The sequence below is a fragment of the Orussus abietinus genome, unplaced genomic scaffold, assembly GCF_000612105.2.
Source record: "Orussus abietinus isolate OABI.00-Male unplaced genomic scaffold, Oabi_2.0 scaffold12, whole genome shotgun sequence".
NCBI classification, from domain to species: Eukaryota; Metazoa; Arthropoda; class Insecta; order Hymenoptera; family Orussidae; genus Orussus; species Orussus abietinus.
The window spans coordinates 1630390-1650144 of NW_019395990.1; the positions used below are offsets into that span (position 1 = coordinate 1630390).

Sequence of the window (19755 nt, forward strand, 5' to 3'; positions counted from 1 at the left end):
CATTATCGAACCAATCGGTCGCTTTCTGCACCACCTTGAAAATTGGTAGTAACAACTATATCGAACCATGTAAAAAGGAGCGCGAAGAATAGACGCCGTGTCTGCTATAAAAGTTTCCATTGTAAATGTTTTTCAAGAATCCCGAATTTTCTGTAAATAGACATCAGGCTGTATCCCGGAGGAAGAAGCGACACGAGTCGCGCGCACTGTACGTTTGCCGAAGAAGGATTTTCTCAAGCTTTGAGATGTAAGTGGGCGATTTTTTAATAATAGTTCCTATACGACGTAAAAGAACGACAAGGATTCCAATAAATTTAAATTTTCTTTCTCCGGCTGCCCAAGGATTAAAAAAACACGTAGATCGTAAGGTCCATATCCACAGCGTGTGGTCTACTTGTACATGGATATTGAAATAAATATTTTCAATGTTTTTCACAGGATCCTGATGACGTTCTTCGTTTTTCCAATCTTCTAGGCTGTTTAGCAAGAAAACATCGGAAGCTCGTCGATACAAGGAAAGATTTATTCGATAAAAAGTGTAAGCAATATAAAAACAAAATAGCGTTTCTGTGGGGCGCTTAAAATGTGTATAAATAGTAAAATCGTAAACGTTGATACACACGAGAATTAATTTGTACATTTGCAATAGAAAAAGAAACTATCGCTAAAACATGACCCTGGAATAGAGCCCTGAATGACACATGATTACTGGGTTTATGATACACATTAAAAGACGAAACACGAATAGAGTGCAGCTATCAAAATCCTGATGAAAATGACTAAATTTGACCGATGGCTTCAAAGTGAAGGATAACTTACGCGCCAACCATTCCAAGAGCACGAGGTACTACAGAGTTATCGGCTGATGTTGATTCGACATTTTAATGTTAACGGACTAATTTCACTTCCGTTTTTTACATTTAGTCCTTCCTCGACGTCTGCGTGAAGAATTTTGTCGGGTTTCCGTTTTCTTCGAAGACCTAGAAATTCATTAAAAATAATTGATATTTAAACACATGTAAAGACACCAAGAGAGTACACGTTACATACCGATGTACCCTGTTGACGGACACGGATGTATGTTTCTTTAATGTTAAATGCTGCTGCACCAATTCTGCTAATTTTCCTTGTTGTGCCAGCATCGAAAGGAACGTACAAATAAATTCATCGTAATTATGTGTTCTTCGACAATCGTCGATCTGGAATTCCAGGTGAGTTATTTGATCTAATAAGTTTGCCAGAACGATAAAGTATAATATAATAAACAGAGGACGCACCTTGTATTTGTTCCTCTTATCGTTCTCGTCCTTCAGACTATTTTCACAAATACTGATCTCGTGCTCTAGATTTTTAAGAAGAGCAAGGAGGTCTTTAGGCGCGAATGTATGCGGTTCGAATAATTCTGGGTATTTCGAGCACAATTTCGGGTCCATCTTCTCGACTTTCTTCTCTTCCGTTACCGTGTCTCCGTTACTTGTTTTCACTCGCGCATGTGGCACCCTTACTTCTCCAGACAAGCATACCTTTTTATGCAAATGTCCACTATCCGAAACTAGTCTTTTGCCGTTTATGTTAATATTGCCTAAGGAGCGACCTACGTATAAACGAGAGTTAATTAAAATTATAAATGGTTCATTTTTTCCTTTTTTAACTAGTTGGCACAAAGAACCGATTCTTACTCAAGCCCGCTTCGTTCTTTTCGTCTCCTGCCACTCTAATCACAACAAATTTCTTGAAATCCTTTGTCGACGTGGGACTGCTCTGGCCAGAATTCCAACCCCATGCTGTGCAATATAAAATCAATTTACTGCGTGGTACAAGTTATACGATAAACCTCCTCCATAAGACACATAAGATGAAAAATGTGCCCAACCCCGAACAGTACAAATATCCTACAGGAATACAGTTTCTCTCCAACGGGTTTAAAAGTGGAGAAGGACTTTGCTTAACTGTACTCTAAGAGGTGTTAATGCCAGTGACTTAACTGCTCGAGGGAACGCGAGAAAAACATATAAAGAGAGATCGGTGCCCCTGTGGATCAGTCGAGCAGGGAACACGAACAAGTAACGTAATGCCACTGCTTGCATTCATTCTTTTATTACCGATCTCCATTGAGAACGGCCTAGTGAGTGCATCAAGGTGCCCGGAACCAAGAAAGCCTCACTCAACAAGTTGCACGACATTTTACAATTGCATTAATCTGCCCGATGGAGGGTTCGTTTGGGCGCCAGCCAAGTGTACGGATGGCTTGGTAAATATGTTGACCCAATACTCCCGATTAGAAATCAATTATTAATAGGTCAACAAAAGATTGTAATCGGTATATATATCGGGCCATTCGTCCTTAAGAGTATTGACAATTTGTTAGAAGGCTGGAGATAAATTTTTGAGGAAATAAAATATGAAAAAAAAAATTCGTATATACATTTTCAGATGTATCAGCCTCAGTTACGAATATGCGTGCTTCCTGGCGATTCCTGGACTTGTGATGACATCGGACCGGAGACACAAGTTGTAACGGAAAATTATAAAACACCAGAATTAATCGATCCTAATCAGACCAGCTACTTAGGCTACACCGAGAACAGTGCAGATTTTGAACCCATCGATTCGTCTCATATAATTGATGGAGCCTTTGACCGAAGACCTCTAACAAAAGACCAACATCCATCTATGGTGACTCCATATCCGCTCCTTGAGGTCACCGAGTCCGGGGTGAAGACTGACGTATTTCAAGAGTACATCAACAGAATGATGCAGAATATACATCTGCCGACAATCATGAAGCTTAGTGTGGAAAACGACTTGCAGAAATTATTAAAGAATCGTCATCAGGTACCATCATCATCTGGCCACATTAATGCGGAACAGCTGCGAAACCACTTATCGTGGTTCAGCCGGTTAATTAGCGAACTCATGGTGTATCAAGGATTGAACACTTCTTATCGTCAAACTTCTTCCATGACTAGCACGGATAGTCCTTTAACGGAACAGCCATCTGTAGAAAACACTCTCAAAGTTACGGAATATTCAGCTGATAGCACGAACACCGTATTGTTGAGCTACTTGATGAAAAATTATGTTCTGGAAAATCACGCGGGAAATATTAATTTAAATACCAATTCCAAAGAAACAGAATCGGTACATCCTATAATCAACAGAAACGAGACCGAGAATAACAACGGGATGGATGTGGATATTAATTATAATCGGACGAGACATGAAATATTGTTAGAAAAAATTATCAAAGGGCAGGCAGCAGAGAATAGCATCGTCTCCATCAAAGATAATTTAGGTGGTACGCGGTATATAACTATTACTAAGTACAGGACACTGGCTGATCATCTGGATTCGGATGACATAGAAGTACTGCCGTGTACAAATGGTGCACGTTTGCCAAACATCACCGACTGCACTAAGTATTACATTTGCGAGCCCAAAACCGCCATCGTCGTGGATTTTTCATGTCCACCTAATACCGCTTTCAATGACTATAGAAGGGTTTGCGATGTGAAGAAATACGAGAATTGCTTTTCGAATGATAACGATAATCACGAGAAAGGTTCCCACAGAACTATGGATGAATTAAATTCCGGCCGTAGTGCTAAAAGAAGTCCTTGTCAAACGATTGGAAAGCATGGCGACCCAACTTCGGAATCTCATTACTATTTGTGTTATTCGTCGTCTGGTAGATCGTCGGAAATAGTCCCTATTAGGATGACCTGTCCAAATGGCTTGATATTTTGCCACGAAAGGAAGGTATGTACTTTGAAGCAAATCTGTACAGAGGAATCAAGAATAATTACGCCTGAAGACGCGCAATAAGAACTTAAAAATACAAATCGAGCGTCCCAAAACGAGCTTATCGAATGGAACCACTACACCTGGATCAAGAACTCAAAGGATTTATGCCGTTTTGTTATCAAACGTTATTAGTAGCATTATAAATAATATACTAAAGAAGCCAATATGTAATCAAGATCATGTACCTTGTGTAGGAGAATTGAAAGCAGATCCAATTTCCGAAGAAGTATCCGTGCTAGATGAGCTGTGTGCTGGTGACGTTTGAATGCGAAGTGGCGTCGCATAATCCAGAGCACACATTACAACTTTCTCCATGCCACTAGTCAATGTTTAATGAAATTCTATTATGATTTGACATAAAAGTAAACCTTCCCAGGTTTATTTTTTAAGGATTCGATTTTTACTTAACATCTACTGTGTAACTAGGGCACTTACTATCTAGTTTCAGTCTTGACAGCTGTACCAATGCAAGATGATTCCTCGCCATCGGCAGACTCATGACATCTCTCCACACTGATCGTCGGAACGGTTGACGAGGTCTCCATTTCTGACTTTGTCATAACGTGATCATCGTCGGACCTATTTCTATCATACTTTTTCTCAATGGACCTGTCCGAGTCTAGCCCACTTTTATCACCGGTTCCATCCTGATGACTCAGTTTGACGAGTTGCTGCAAAGCCTCTAAGACTATCTGCCTGTTGGTTTTCAGCATTGTTAATTTGTGAGATATAGCTAGGCGTCGATCCGGCACTACAGCCATCAGGTTGAAACGAATGTCCTGCAATTGTTCCCCCGTTGCCATACCTAATCGATCTGTGATCACTCGCCTAAATTGCTCCGTCCATTCCTCGTGTTCTTTCCAAGGACCATGGTCCATAGGATATGGCTTTAAGCCATCCAACTCAAAAAGTCTTCCATTGATCGGTACATAACTAACGAAATGAAATGCCTCACCAGTAAATCTGCCGGTAGAGACTCCAGTGTTTTTGTCTTGTCGTCTCTTTGCCTGAGGCATGGCATGAGAATTGTGAGCACAAGCTAGCTCCGGAGTATTACCAATGGCCCAGCCTTTATTTTCTGGACACATCCCAGATGTGTGCATCTTCAGTCGAGACAACGTCGTACCTAGGTGGATGTTTGGACAATTAAGTAGAACCGATAACAACGCATGCGTTGCACAGCTGTTTGGTACCACTTGCTGTGCAAAAAATATGTTGTTAACGATGTCTTCATCTTTTACAAAGCTTTCATCTTGCTCCACCACTTTTCTTCTTGATCTACGTTCTTCGATCCAACGGAATAAAAATATGAATCCATAGACAGGACCTTCCAGTGACTTTTGTAGGTCATATATTTCTTCGACCTGGACTCCCTTTACACCAAAATCTTCCAATAAAAGCGTAAAAAGACCTGAAGCAAATTTCATAAAATTACACAAATCTTATTAAAACTGTATCGATATTTGTTGAGATATGCACTTTGAATTTTTCCAACTATAGTATAATTCTCTCAAAATACTGAAAATTTTTTTAATGGGCAACTAAAGAAAATAATTAAATTAATACAATTTTTTCTCTCGAATTTTTACGTTTTCAATTTATTCGTAAAGCAAAGAATAAGATAAAGATTGTAAATCTTCCTAACCTTACTTCCCTTATCTAAAATCATGAATTCCAATAAACAAATTTTTTTTAATTCTGCATAAAAAAACAACTGTCAAGCGAGAACAAGGGGTGCTACCGAGGAAATCTCGAGATTCCCTGTCTGTTACGCACCGGGATCGCTTTCGAGTTCCAGCCAGCCCTCCGTCAGCCGGTTAATATCAACCGGCATTGTTTGTTTACTTTCTGTTAATTGTTTTTCTTGAATTAATCATTTTTCCCGTGTTAGCTTGTCAACGCCATAGAAGGTCACGGAAAAATGAGTTACGGCGCCATTGCCGCCATCCCGACCGCCATTGCGTGCAATTGCGCGCGACGAAGCCCCATTTGGATGAAAAGGCGTTTCACCGAATCTAGCAGCAGAAAGAACATGAGACAGAGATGAGTTGGGAGCTTGCTCACGGGTAGGGTCGCGAGATCGGTCTGTGCTGCCTCCTGGTGGTCGGTATGACTACTGACGTATTTGTCACCTATTACCCCTGAATGGCGGCGCAACTCATCTCTGCAAGAAATGAGTTACTGACGGTCATGAATGGCTTCCTCGTGTATATGGCGAAGCCTGGTGTGGTAACGTAAACGTAACGTAAAAAACGAGCTCGAGAACTTATGTACTTGCGGTACCAGATGTATAATAAACTGTAAAATAATTAATGTAATAAAGCAATTTATTGAGCAAGAACAATGAGTACGTTTAATTAGACGCGCATGTCTAGCAAACCCTCTAATCGCCTGATCCTGATCCTTGAAAATCATTCGTAGATTGAAGACACGAAACTCGGTGCCACCTCCTCGGTTGTCCTGTGATCCTGTTCCATCTCTGGCGATTTGTAACAGGAACATAGAATGACCAAGGAGGTGGCAATGACCTTCTCCCGGGCATAAATTTTAGGGGTTGAAATTTCCGATTTCTAACAGGATCATAGGACAACCGAGGAGGTGGCACGGAGTGTCTCCCGGGCAAAACTTTTAGGGGTTGAAATTTCCGATTTCTAACAGGATCATAGGACAACCGAGGAGGTGGCACCACGTTTCGTGTTTTAGGTGTACGAGTGATTCTCAAGGATCAGGAATAGGTGATTAAAGGGTTTGGTAGACACACTTGTCTAATTAAACATACTCATTGTTATTGTTCATTAAGTTGTTTTATTACATTAATTATTTTACAGTTTATTATACTTCAGGTACTATACCGCAAGTACATACATTTTTGAGCTCGTTTAAAAGAATATTAACAAATTGTCCAGTCTTGTCGTCAGCTCCTCTCGTTTCTTCAGGTTGAGAGCTCGTAGAGTATCCGGCCATCACCTGGTTGCTCGATGTAAAATCCAAGGTAAGGATTCCCTCTGCTACTCTCTGGAAATTCCGTGAGACATCCCTCTTCAACGGTAACAACCCACCAAACACGGTTATGTGACATTAATATAACCGTTACATAATGTTTGTAACGGTGCCATCCCCTAAAGATGGCACCGATCCGCGAACTAGCTGCAAGGTAGAATTTTTAATGAGATAATCAGCGCGTACCCGCCCAGCATTTTCGTGGATTTAAACTTGCTACCATGTACACTTGTAAGTCATTCAGACCGACCGTGTACATACAGCAGCATCAAAAAATACTTTTTCAAATACTTTGTGAGAAGTTGGCTTGAAAAACTCCTCGCTTATTATTACTAATATATATTTTGATTCTTAAATGCCAACCCTAATATCATTGTTAAATTATGTTCCACCAAAAAATATCAAAAATTAAATCCACCGTTTCCTATCTCACAACCTCGGGTATGTTCTTAGACAGTTTTTAGTGTAAAAATAACATAGATTTTCATAACAAAACCTTACCAAACTACCGTTCATTGTATACATAAGTTTCCTATTAAATAGTAGAATGATTTTTAAATGAAAAACTTATGGTCTAAAAATGTATGTACAAGTATATACCAATTCAGCTAACGTCATCGTAGCTTCTTTCGTCTTTGTCTACCATTCGATCAAATAATAAAGCGTGTTCAACGATAGTCTGTTAATGGTAAAGCATCCAACAGACTATAACGTATACAGTGGAATGTTCTGATCAAGTGAAAACAAAATAATCTAAAACGTCTTAAACTTATTACTGGCTGTTTAACAACAATGTTGTTAGACATGGACGTATCATGTTTTTTCAATTAACATAATATAATAATTGAAGACTATTATATCAGGTGCGCACTGTTAAAATTATCTTTTATAATTAGACATTTTTAACAGTGAAACGAGTCATGGACGCTAAAGTGTTAAATTGATGTTAATCTCAATAGCATTTAAACATTGTGAAGGGTGAAAAAGCTGTTATAATTGATTCCACCTCGACTGCACCATATGGCTTGGAAATTCTCAATTTATCGTCATCAATTTATTGTATTCATTCTCCACGACTCAGTGAAAATATCAAATAGAGCACAAAGGCAATCATTTTTGTGCCAAAATATACGTTAAAAATACGCATTCTTATGTGTTGGTCTTCAGTTACTAGCAGCCTAATACCTGAATAACTCTGACGAAGAGAGTTTCCAAAGCAGACGTAAACCTCTCAGCATTTCACCAGAAATGATTCTGACATTTCTAATGAATTCTGAAAAATGATTTGCTGGGAATGTTACAACGGTGCAATAAATGCACTTAGAACGTGTCTCTTCATCACCTATCAAGTACAATTCTCGAGACATTATGCATATTTTGTCTCACTGCAAAGAGACCAGGGCAAGTTTAAGGAACTCTGTGATATCGGTATTGGTGTTCAACAAATATGGAAGTACTTTTATAAGTACATCCCTCACTTAGGGCCACTGCTGTGATTACCAAAATTCGTCTCCACTGTACCAAGGAATACTTCACAATGAACAGAAGCAGGACGGTTCATCGGGATTTTCTTGGACCCTTCTCGTGTAAACTTTTAACAATTGACAATGTACTCTGCGAACAGAAGACACTTATAAGTGGATTCCATTTCTCATGTTTAGATCCATTAGAATATTCCTTTTTTTTTCCATTACTATTTTTACCTTATTTTAACGTTTGGATCCTGAATAACCTCACCGTCGCAATTCCATACACTTAAACCTGAAAGTAAATGGGATGCGGTAATTTCGTTTTCGGACTGTAAGTGCAAAGTGGGGAGAGCCCGGAACGTGAATTCTCTTGCTCTGTAGACCTCAACGAATGGTAGATCATACTGCAAAAGTAAAAAGACTCTTCGGTAAAAAATCACATAGACACGAATGGAATGTTAAAAACAATTAATTAATATTGAATTAACTTACGAGAGTCTTGTTTTTACTACTAAGCCTAAGTAACATTCTCAAATTGTTGATGAAGGAAGTATGTCGAACCAGAATTACGTCGACACATCCATCGCCAATGTGACAATGTGGACTAAATCCCAAGGGACTCCTCGAACATGCACAAGAAACGTTTGCACCATTCACCATGAAGAACTTCCCTCTAACTATAAGTTTTCCTACAAAACGGAAAAAATAATACCGTAACCACTCGATACGTTGCAGCGTATTTCATTGCTTAATGTTTCCATTCCTTACTTGTAATTTCTTTGTCAGGTACACTATTGTGCATGTGCTGAATGCAACGCGTGCAATTTTGCATGCACCTCGTGCTAGCGGCTGGATGACAGGGGTCCGACAAAAGTTCGATCTCACCATCGTAGCCTTTGTTCGCCATGAGCTTCTTAAATCCTATGCAAGAAATTTATTATTCCGTCGAGATTCATCGTCAAGAAATATAATAAAATTAAATAAAGCTTGTTACAATGAAACATCCAAAATCCCATCTTTTTACCCGAGTAATCGTATCTCTGTGGTCCCATCCAACGAAACTTCTCGCTGTCTCTGATGACATCGCCAAGATATCCATAACTCAGAACACTGGCATATAACCTCAGAAGGGATCGGTTGTTATGGACAGATGAGAGATCTAGGCCGGTGGTGTCTCCAAAGATGATATGTATGACGGCAGTTTCTACATCCGTAGTGCCGTGCAGACTGTAAGCCAAGGTGTCGGTACTTCCACTGGGAATGACACCGACAGGAAGCGACGGCACAAGAAAATTAGCATTCGAGTCATTGGGATCGATCCGATGATCCTTGGCAGTCCTCAAGACTAATCCATTAAAAACCTCTGCGAACGTTCCATCACCCCCGATGCACACCACTGCCTGAAAAAAAAAAATTAAATATTTTTCATACCACGATAAACAACTCGTAACAATATCCGAAGAATAATAAACTGTCCAAACTTGAATATCATCCAAGTTGGTAGTCAGCAAAGTGTCGCGCACGTGTCCAGCTCTCTCGGTGACTATCACCCTGCTCTCGATCTCCGCGATCTTCAGCAAAGGCTGGACCTCCTTTTCCCAGATCTTTAGGCCCTTCTTCTTGCCGCCGTAGGGGTTCACGAAGATCAATATCTTCCTCGGCCGCTGACTAATGTCTGGAACCATTCGCACATTCCAATAAATATCAAGGTCGGTAACGAGCTCACGCGGTGCTTGGATCAGGTTTTGGAAACTTGCGTCCGACGTTCCGGTTCCCGACCTTGAGAGGACCATCTCTGGGGCCCTTTCAAGGCCCTTCGAGGCAAATCAAGGGCACACCAGGTACCCGGAAGGGGTATTGCTCTAATCGGCACGTCGATGTCGCGGTAATTGCGATAACGAGCACGAAAATAGGAGAAGACGGCACCCGAGGCCACGCGGGTTGTACATTATACAACGCGGAGCACGTCCGGCTCGTCCCTCGATCGTGCCGTTCGGGCTTCCGTATTCGCGGTCTTAATTCGCATTCCGTGTCTTTATCGTCCTTAATTCCTGGTTGACATCACGATAGATATATCACGTTCTTCCCCATTCGCCAATCCTGCCGTACGAGTCGAAAGCGACCGATATATTTCGAAGGAACGGTCGCGTCCAAAGGACTCACTCTTGAGGTAGTTCCTGATGGTCTTGACCCAGGACGCGACCTGGCGAGGCTCCGTGTGGCTCATCGTGACCGTGTGGTGACTCCACTTATTCTTCGGGCCCTGGGCTGCGTAATGTAGGACGAAACTCGTCGGCGACGACGTCGGAGGTGACGACTGCTTCTCCTTGCTCTCGGGGGAAATGGGTACGCTGCCATCGGCGAATCTCGCTGCCAACGCGTCGGTCAAGGGCAACGTCCACCTCGCTGAAACGACAGAACACGGGTCATCGAAATGATCCAAAGGACAATGTCTAATGATACCAAGGAGGACTCGATCGCGCCGGAAGATTTTCACGAAATGCCCGCGGAGGTCGATAAGAGCGATGCATGCCAGGTGTGATAGGGAGGAAAGCGTGCATGTAAAAAGCGCGCGATAGAAATCGCCGGACCGAGTATCGTCCGTCATCGCGAGCGATGAAAATCGCGGCTTTTAATTTCGGCTCGCCGATGAAACGGCGAGTTATCGGTCGAAGGAGGTCTTTCGCGGAAGGACACCGCGCTCTTTGTATGCCCCGCCGGACGTTCCGATGAATTTTACAGCGAGTCTCGCTACTCGTATCCGCGGTGGCATAAAAAAGCCGCAGCAATAATTTCGCAACGAGCAACGTAACGCTCCCTATTTCTTTGCGGGCCGGCTCTTTCTCTCTCTCGGGTGGTAATCGACGCCCGAGGGGAAACTTGCAACGCTCGAAAGAAAAGGAACAAAAACGCAGGCTATTCCGTGCGGAGCAAAGTTCGATCCCGTGTTTCTACGCGCTCTTTTCCGAGCCAGGTTGCTTCCTCCCTCCCATAAGGAGAATTAATGAGAATTTTTTTCCCGGGAGAAAAGATTCGCGGTAGATCGGTAGGAACGGTTGGACGCGAGTCGACGAACCTCGCTAAATTTAGATGCGCGCGAATTGCAAGAGTCCTCGGTGCAAGTGCACTCGCGCGCAGATCGCCACCTTCCATTGATAAGGCCGCGGTTAATCAAACCACGCGTAGAGAGAACGCCTATCTCGCGGGTTCGCGGAAAGGTAAACCAGCGGAGAAAAAATATATTTCAATGCCAATTTTGCGCGGATCATTCTTAGTCGAGAGTCCGTTTGCCAAGGAAAAACGGGTTTGCTCGTTCGGAACGCGTGTCCCGAGAGATTCCTCCGATTGCCTTCGAGGGCGAATTCGCGTGGAGGTGCGACGAGTTCAGGGACAAAAGTATCGCAATTCGTATCGATGTATCCAGGTGGTAGGGTACGGTGATCCACCGGTAATGCACTCGTCGAGCCGAGTAGAGGTCCAATTTCTCCCACCGTCTTCGAGGACTTTTTACCGTCGAATTTCGCAACGCGGAATTTATTCCAACGTCAAAGTCGGGTTTTAAGCCAGAATGTGAAATTCCTCCCACGAGTCTTTCACATAGGATCGTAGATCCTCGGCGGGGAAGCGTGTCAAGGCCCCGCGTGGCGGCCGATGGTCTTCTCCTTTTCTTTTTCCCCGCATCTTCCGCTTCGCTCGTGTCATTTCGTTAACGCAACTCGCTGGTGCTCCGATTAATCAAACGCCGAGTCCCCCGGGAGATGAAGTAGCGGCGTCGTTTTCTGGAGACTCGTTTTACAAGCGATTAGATTACCTACGCGGTGGCACACATCTCTCTGACAATGGCCACGCGTAACGTAAACGCGGGTCATGTAACGCCATTCAAGCCAGTACTTTGCCCGCCAGTAGAGCGACCGAGAAGTACGGAGGAGTTGCAGAACGATGGACTTTGTAGCTGCGTCCGCGAGCTGCCGAGGAATCATCGGCGAGTTCAACTCCTGGAGGCTTCGTCCCTAACGCGTCTCCATTGCGCCGCAAAAACCAGTTTGACATTTTCCCAAAGAAATTCCACGGTCGCCAGCCAACGGGATGCCGAGTCCTTAGGCGAAACGTCGAAACGAACACTTCGCCAGGAGGTGAAGGAACCGAACTCGAGCCGAGGTCACTCGTCATCGTCTGAAATCATCTAATTATCTCGTGAGCTATTCGAGTCGTACTCGGGAACGCGCTTTAATTTCCTGCTTTTCTCGCTTAGGGGGAATTTTACATTAATCACGCGGTTCGAGACAAAGAAACTCGACGTGCAGGCCATTGAATGAGTCTTGCATTTTCGAGGCTCGTACAAAATAGGACGCGACGTGAAAATGCAGGACGCTTGTGAGGCGTCATTCTTGAGGATACACTCATTAACGATGGGACGTGAATGTCTCGTTGACTCTTGGCGTTGGCACGTACGGTCTAGCACCTGACACGGCGGATCACGTGTGGACAACCGTCGGTCATCCCGAGCTATCGTTTCCCCGATGTTTGAGATATTATCGGAAATTTCGACAGATCGGACAAAGAGAAAAGATGCCCGGCTAATGACCACGGCCGTCGACGCTGCGAAAATAAAATTAAAAAAAAAAAATTAGCGGACTTTTCGAATCTCTTGCCAGCTCACCGTCGACGTCAATTCCGAAACCACTTGAGGATGTTTGAGAAACATCTCGCGTACAATTTTGTAACCTTCCTCGTTCTAAATAAGAAATGTTTTCGTGCATCATCTCGATGACGGAACGAGCCCCGAGCTACCCGCGTCACTATTGTGCTATGCCTTTTTATTCTAAATATCGACAATAATCTCCATCCTAGTTGCCACGTATCGCTCCAGATACTGTGGTTTAAATTTCCTTCAGTCTCAAAATTCACCGCTAACGCTCACCCGATCGCTTTGCTGAACATGGCAAAATACTCCCAAGTAGCGCGCTATTGCTAGACCGGTAAAGAAACAGGGCCAATTATTAACGCGTTAAGAATGAGAACCGGGTGCCACATTCTTGCAAGAACGGGACAAAGTTTCCTCGCCAGGCACGCTTTCTAATTCGTGGACAATTCTAGATTTCCGATACCCGGGCGAATTGCACTTTCCACAGTCCGGCGAGGTTCTGCAAAATGGTCGAATTGAAATCTACGGGGGTTCGCGAGTCCTTTGGATCTGCCTCGACCTGCTTCCTCTTTCCTTTCTCTCTTTCCTAAAATGACCCAGAGAGAGGGTCAGGTGTTTGACTTACTGTAGGGTGGTCGTTCCGTCTCCCAGATGAGGGTGCCGCGGTGAAAATAGACCCTGCATCTCTTTTTCTTGATGACGAAGGTGTTCAGGAGCACGGCCCCCGACGAGTCGTTATCCGTGTCCTGCATTTCGGAGTCGTCTCGCCCTAGGCTCTCGCGAGATCGGCGGCGACTTCCGTCGCGGACCGTCCGCTGGTCGTGGAGTCCGGGTCGTGACTGACGGTCGTTGGCGACGCGGCCGAGGAAGGCGCGATCGATCGGCGGACTCGCGGCCAGCCAACGCACCGATACGACTCGGTACCTGGAAACAAACACGAGTTCCAGCGAGAAAAAGAGAACCGATTGGGAATAATCGCGAGCGGGAGCGAGACGATGCGAGAGTCGACGGCCTCGCGTGCAAGGACCGCCGAGGATGGAGGGGAGACATCCAATGCGCTACCCACCTGGCCGGATTGCGGAATAGGTGCGCGCTCCTCGTTACCGACGAACCAAAGCGCCATCCTGGGTGCCATCTTCATCAACTCGATATCGAGCGACTCCTTACCGACCGTTTCGATCCAGGCGAAGGAAACTCTAGCGCCCTCGTAACGCAGACGACTGTACGGCAAGAATGCCGGCCATTGTACAGCGCCGCCGTCCACTCCCATTCCATTCCCGCCTGCTCCGAAGATCCACGACCCGCGCGAATATTCCGCGCACGGCTATCCGGCGTCCTCCGATCGTAAAAAAAAAACCTCCATCCTGCGAGACATCCTCCTAGAAAAATCACAATTTCGTCAATTATTAAATTCATTGACTACGGATGACGTGTTAAAATTCAAAACTATGCAAAACGTGTATCCACGTACGCCGTTAGTAACCGGGCGATTCGTCGAGTTATCACAAGCGGCTCGCGACTCCGCCTCAGGGCTGCGTCTAGAGGGAGCCCCGCAACCTCGATGAATAAATAAAAATCCAATTGCCCACGAACGTCTCGTTCTCCTTTTGCTTCGTTTTCGTTTTAAGAGCAAAAAAAATCAACGGTGAAGCGCCGCCGCGAATTTGCCGAAGCAGCTGAGAGAAATGTAAAATTGTTATTTCAAAGGCCGTTGACTGCGGGTACGTTTTCGTTCTTGGTCGATTAATAAATTCTCACCTCGAAGACTAAGAAATCTCGGCGTTCGGGACGGGGGTTCGATTAGATCGGAAGTAGAAGGGGTGAAAAAATGCAACATTCCAGCGTTCCCCCTTGCCGAAACAAGGTTAGATCCGGTGGTTCGCGGAATGCGCGCGCCGACCCTGCGCGGCGCTCGAGTAGGCTCGCGCGCGGCCATGGTCGACCGATGCGGGCAGGTTGCCGTAGCTGATGTCGCGTCGATTGGTGCGCACGCGCGAGTTCGAACGGACCAATAGGCAGGCCCGATCCAGCTTGGCGGAGGGAGGCTCGGCCTTGGCGTCGCGCGCCCGAATTCCCCTGAGCCGAGCCGGCGGCGTCCATTTTGTCGACGCGCTCGATCCCGGTCAGTCGACGCCGGTGCGAAGTGCGTATTCGGGTCCGTGTATAATTCAGGTTCGCTGGGAGTTCGCGCGGTCGGCGGGTGCGCCGTGGCCAGTGGCTGTCTGTCCGGGGCGAGTCGAGACGACTCGTCGGAGCCCGCGACATTCCCGTGCGGTAGACTCGTTCGCGCGCGGCGTGAGAACCCGGCCGGCTTTTTCCTCTTGGAGAAGGGAGACGCTTGGACGGCGGCGGCAGCGGCAACGGCGCGCAAGGGACGCGGCCCGCCCCCTGCCGGCAAGATGGCCGACCTCCAAGGAACACCGGTAACGCAAGATGCGCTCTCCGTCGCCCAGCTCGAGCTCGGTGGCAATCCGAACGCCCTGGCGTTGCGCAGGCCTTTCGACCCGGTGGCGCATGACCTGGACGCGACCTTCCGTCTGACTCGGTTTGCCGATCTAAAAGGATGAGGGTGTAAGGTCCCTCAGGAGGTTCTTGGGAAACTCCTCGAGGGACTGCAGGCCGACGATGGAAGCGCCCAGGATCACGAACATGCCCACTTTATGCACATGGCCATTCCGCGCATCGGTAAGTTCTTTGGCTCTTCCGATATTCCGTGCTCGTGGCTTTGCTCGTCGGGAACTTTTAGAGCATCCGGCGTTCCGAAATCGACCAATCGTGGTGCGCGGAATTGCGACAGGGATCGGTACCGCCATGCGCCACTTGTGGTGATCTTCCTTTCGCGCACTTCGTGTTCTCTTCGAGATCTGCCTTCGTTCCCTTTGAATCGTGAATTTATATTTATAGCTTGGATATTTTGAAGTGGATAGAGGTTAGGATTAGGGCGATATGACGGCGGTACTCGGTGCAGCGATGCCAGCGACGTCGGCATTTTATCCGAGAAATATGGCGCCGGTGACCGGCAGGGAGTTTACACGGAGGTTAGAAGAATAAAACGTAGTTCAAATTGAGGGAGAAAGTTCAGGGAAGGGGGTGGTTTTGTGTCGAAAAAATATGAAAAGCTGGTTTTGGAACAATGGCCGCTATTTGGTTCGCTCCCGCCGAATTTCTTCCCACGCCACCGGAAGCTCCTCAGCGGTTCTCATTAAGATTTTTGGCGTGAAATCGTGGAATCGTTCACGTGGCACCGGTTTTCAAGTATAGAATATTTTTTTCACGTTTTTCCGATTTCGTCAGTGAAATTTTAATTTTTGGGAATTATAATGGAAAGTTCCACGTTGATGTGGTACGGTTTTGTGTGATCATAATTGTGGAAATTGTAAAGTAATGTATTTTATTATTTGTCGCTGCAGGCATTGGTATGGATTCCTCCGTAACTCCGCTGAGGCACGGGGGTCTCAGCCTTGTCCAAACCACAGACTTCTTCTATCCCCTAGTTGACGATCCATACATGATGGGTAAGAATCAACAATTGGTAATAAAGTGGATAATGCTGCTTCAAAATTTCCATGTGGGACATTTACAAAATTTGTAATAGTAAAAAAAAAATTATACAGAAATGATTAATTTTTTAATTAGGTGACATGAAAATAAGTGAGCGTCATCTGACTGCAATTTTTGGAGAATTGTTTTAGGTAAGATAGCATGCGCCAATGTCATCAGTGACCTTTATGCCATGGGAGTGACGGAGTGCGACAACATGTTAATGCTGCTTGGCGTGAGTACAAAAATGACGGAGAAGGAGCGGGATGTCGTCGTTCCATTAATAATGAGAGGTTTCAAAGACTCGGCACTGGAAGCTGGCACAACCGTGACAGGTGGCCAAACCGTCGTTAATCCATGGTGTACCATAGGAGGCGTTGCGTCAACGGTCTGTCAACCCAATGAATACATTGTGTAAGCATACTTCTATATTATTTATCAAACCATGTAATTATTGGGGAAAAAATATTTAACGTTCATCTAAATAATTGTTAATGTAACAAATAATTTAGTCGATTATATGCACATACAATTTTAGACCGGACAATGCCGTGGTAGGTGACGTCCTTGTACTGACAAAGCCACTAGGTACACAAGTCGCTGTGAATGCACATCAGTGGCTGGATCAACCAGACCGCTGGAATAGAATTAAACTCGTCGTAAGTGAAGACGATGTTCGGAAGGCCTACCAGCGTGCCATGGATAGTATGGCGAGGCTTAACAGAATAGGCAAGTATTGACTAATTGATTAAAATGTAGAAATTATTAAATAATTAATTGTTACTGTTTATTAGAGAAAATTCTATTATCGTATGTTTCATTTTAGCTGCACGTCTCATGCACAAATACAATGCCCATGGAGCCACAGATGTCACAGGTTTTGGTCTTCTCGGGCATGCACAGAATTTGGCAAAGCATCAAAAAAACGAAGTGTCCTTTGTTATTCACAATTTACCCGTCATCGCAAAAATGGCTGCAGTCGCGAAAGCTTGTGGCAACATGTTCCAACTTCTCCAGGGTCACTCTGCAGAGACCAGCGGAGGACTCCTCATATGCCTCCCTCGGGAACAGGTAATTTTTTAACTTTTCATTTCATGTTTACCTGCTCATACAGTAAGGTATTTTATAATACGTTGAAATGCCTTAAAGAAAAGCAGGTAGATTAACATCAGAAGGTTAATCCCATACTGCATTTGCTCTCATAGTACTGGCAGTTCGTTAAATCTTCTACAAATTATTTTCTAATAAATTGAGGATATTTCAAATTAATGGATTCTTTCAGTAAATATTGAAAAGGAGTGATATCCTCAAAGTTTTTGTTCATTTATTTCTCAGGCTGCTGCATACTGCAAGGACATTGAAAAACAGGAAGGTTATCAAGCATGGATCATCGGTATCGTGGAGAAGGGGAGTCGTACAGCCAGAATAATTGACAAGCCTCGAGTAATAGAGGTCCCTGCTAAGGAAAAAGATGGCGAGCTCTGGTAGAGGACCAGAGGTCCTTTGAATACCGATTGAATAAACATACGTACACTCGCCGGTATAAACTAATTGGGTGTGCAAGCAGCTACACGAGGTAAACGTGCGTAAACACAACGACACTTATCCTTGCGTACCATTTGAAATACGTCGTCGAATGGGTTTTCGAGTTTCCAATAGTCTGACCGAGGTTCGCTGTAAGAAAGAAACTGATTAACTTAGGATACATATATACATATACATATATACCTGTCACTATTAGCGCCGGTCGTTTACTTGGCTTTAATTATTTTCTGGTGAAATTATGCCTCGCATTTTCTGTCCAACACTGCTAAGATCTCTAAGGATTAGCTGTCACCAAGTTTACAAGTGTGCTCGATGTTTTATTTGGAGAATGTAATTCGTTGCAGCCTCGTCGATTAGAATGTTTGGTTACTGGGATGAAATGCAGTGTCCAAGTCCGAGTAGACGACCGCAGTCTTAGCTGATATAGTATCGATAACCAGATAATGTATTTTTTTTTCTTTACAAAGCCTTTCACCGTGCACTATGTTCCTAGGGAGGAACCCTTTCTAAACCCCGTGGTCCGTGACTCGCAAGAGTAGGACTATTGTTTTCCTCAGAAATACATTCGAAATGCCAGCGGAAGTGTACAAAGGAACTGAAAATGGTAGTGGGTTGAATTTTTACGGAGAGTAGAGCGAACAGGAAAGCTGGTAACTGAGAGCATCGACGATTACTTTAAAAAGTAGGCGAGGTTGAACAGGGAGTTAGGAACTTTTTTAAACGCAGTCCAGCTAAGTTTAAATATTCTTATGGTTAAGTATAGAGTAATGTAGAGTTAGGTATAGGGTATGCTCAAGCTGAGTATCCACCGATCTTTGCATTACTGGTTTCTAATTAAGGATAGGAGGGAGAGGATTTAACGGTGAGTTTGACAAGCACGTGCATGGTATGGATCGATGAATTTTATATAAATATTCCGATTTTCAAAACCAGAAGAACGCAGTTGAAAGAAAGAAAAAGAAAACCCCGAAAAAGCGAATTAGCATAGGTGCTTGTAGGTTAACGAATTTACTGGAAGGGACATTTTGTTTATTCATGTCAAAGTCTGAGTAAGAATACTGTGTTAATAGATGTCGTTCGGTGCTACTTAACGTTAATCACTTTCCGAGGTCGAATGCTTTTGGTGTAATCGCAGGTATTTGAGGTGACTGGTTTCATGTGTGGTCAGGTGTACAGTGCTTTGCAAAACTTTTTAAATCTACTTAAATAATCTTCAGGATCTTGTGATTTACGGTAATCGAGTGAATCATGTAAATAATATTTGAATTTGCACATAAATTTTACTAGGTAGAATAAACACCTCTAAAGTATATTTTATTAGTCGCAACGATAAATGTAATAGTAATTTTCTATCGTGTAAACGTTGGATTTAATTAGATTTTGCAATGCTGTCATACGATCGATGCGAAACAAGGGAGAGAATCCTTTGTCTCGTGATGAAATTGCGAAACGGATTTCTTGGGGTTTCGTTAGATTGCATCTTGGCCAGCCGATCGAACGTCTAATAGGACACGTGGAGTCTTGACACACTTTGGGGCCTTTCGGTTATCTTGTTACGGATGTCTTTTAGGAACTCTGGAAGATCGCGAACCCAGGCCCGAACGTTGTATTACTTTTTCATATGAATAAAAGTGCTACTTTGTCAATATTCGTGGACTTGGAAAATTAGTCGGTTCGAATGAAACACGTAAAATTTCCTTAACAGTTAAGGATTAATGGACACGCTATTCAAACATTTCCTGTTATCTCGCG

General features: G+C 44.2%; 4 protein-coding genes across 7 annotated transcripts; 2 read left to right on the plus strand and 2 right to left on the minus strand.

Annotated features, from left to right (window-relative positions):
* Window positions 1-500: 500 nt before the first annotated feature.
* On the minus strand, window positions 501-5692 carry LOC105698728 (ubiquitin carboxyl-terminal hydrolase calypso). 2 transcript variants are annotated; one of them, XM_012423205.2, is made up of 7 exons: window positions 5581-5692; window positions 4240-5215; window positions 3990-4123; window positions 1680-1784; window positions 1278-1594; window positions 1051-1199; window positions 501-980 (listed from the first exon to the last, which is right to left on the minus strand). In XM_012423205.2, the coding sequence occupies exons 1-7, from the start codon at window positions 5636-5638 to the stop codon at window positions 902-904; spliced, it is 1818 nt and encodes a 605-aa protein (XP_012278628.1). In that variant the 5' UTR covers window positions 5639-5692; the 3' UTR covers window positions 501-901. The 2 variants fall into 2 exon arrangements, with proteins under 2 accessions (XP_012278628.1, XP_023289791.1); XM_023434023.1 differs by having other exon boundaries at window positions 503-980; window positions 1051-1594.
* LOC105698729 lies at window positions 1792-3960 on the plus strand. The gene is made up of 2 exons (XM_012423206.1): window positions 1792-2251; window positions 2434-3960. Exons 1-2 carry the CDS (start codon window positions 2072-2074, stop codon window positions 3823-3825), a joined length of 1572 nt encoding a protein of 523 aa, XP_012278629.1. The 5' UTR covers window positions 1792-2071; the 3' UTR covers window positions 3826-3960.
* Window positions 5685-13753, minus strand: LOC105698730 (ceramide kinase). 3 transcript variants are annotated; one of them, XM_023434024.1, is made up of 9 exons: window positions 13544-13670; window positions 10437-10679; window positions 9755-9948; window positions 9298-9673; window positions 9042-9194; window positions 8766-8962; window positions 8508-8677; window positions 8305-8418; window positions 5685-5819 (listed from the first exon to the last, which is right to left on the minus strand). In XM_023434024.1, exons 1-8 carry the CDS (start codon window positions 13668-13670, stop codon window positions 8337-8339), a joined length of 1542 nt encoding a protein of 513 aa, XP_023289792.1. In that variant the 3' UTR covers window positions 5685-5819; window positions 8305-8336. The 3 variants fall into 3 exon arrangements, with proteins under 3 accessions (XP_023289792.1, XP_012278631.1, XP_012278630.1); XM_012423208.2 differs by lacking the exon at window positions 5685-5819 and adding an exon at window positions 6663-6819; XM_012423207.2 differs by lacking the exon at window positions 5685-5819 and having other exon boundaries at window positions 7386-8418; window positions 13544-13753.
* A 1564-nt stretch (window positions 13754-15317) lies between these two features.
* LOC105698748 (selenide, water dikinase) lies at window positions 15318-19651 on the plus strand. The gene is made up of 6 exons (XM_012423265.2): window positions 15318-15603; window positions 16329-16433; window positions 16611-16872; window positions 16997-17187; window positions 17285-17529; window positions 17794-19651. The coding sequence occupies exons 1-6, from the start codon at window positions 15318-15320 to the stop codon at window positions 17944-17946; spliced, it is 1242 nt and encodes a 413-aa protein (XP_012278688.1). The 3' UTR covers window positions 17947-19651.
* The last annotated feature ends 104 nt before the right edge of the window (window positions 19652-19755 follow it).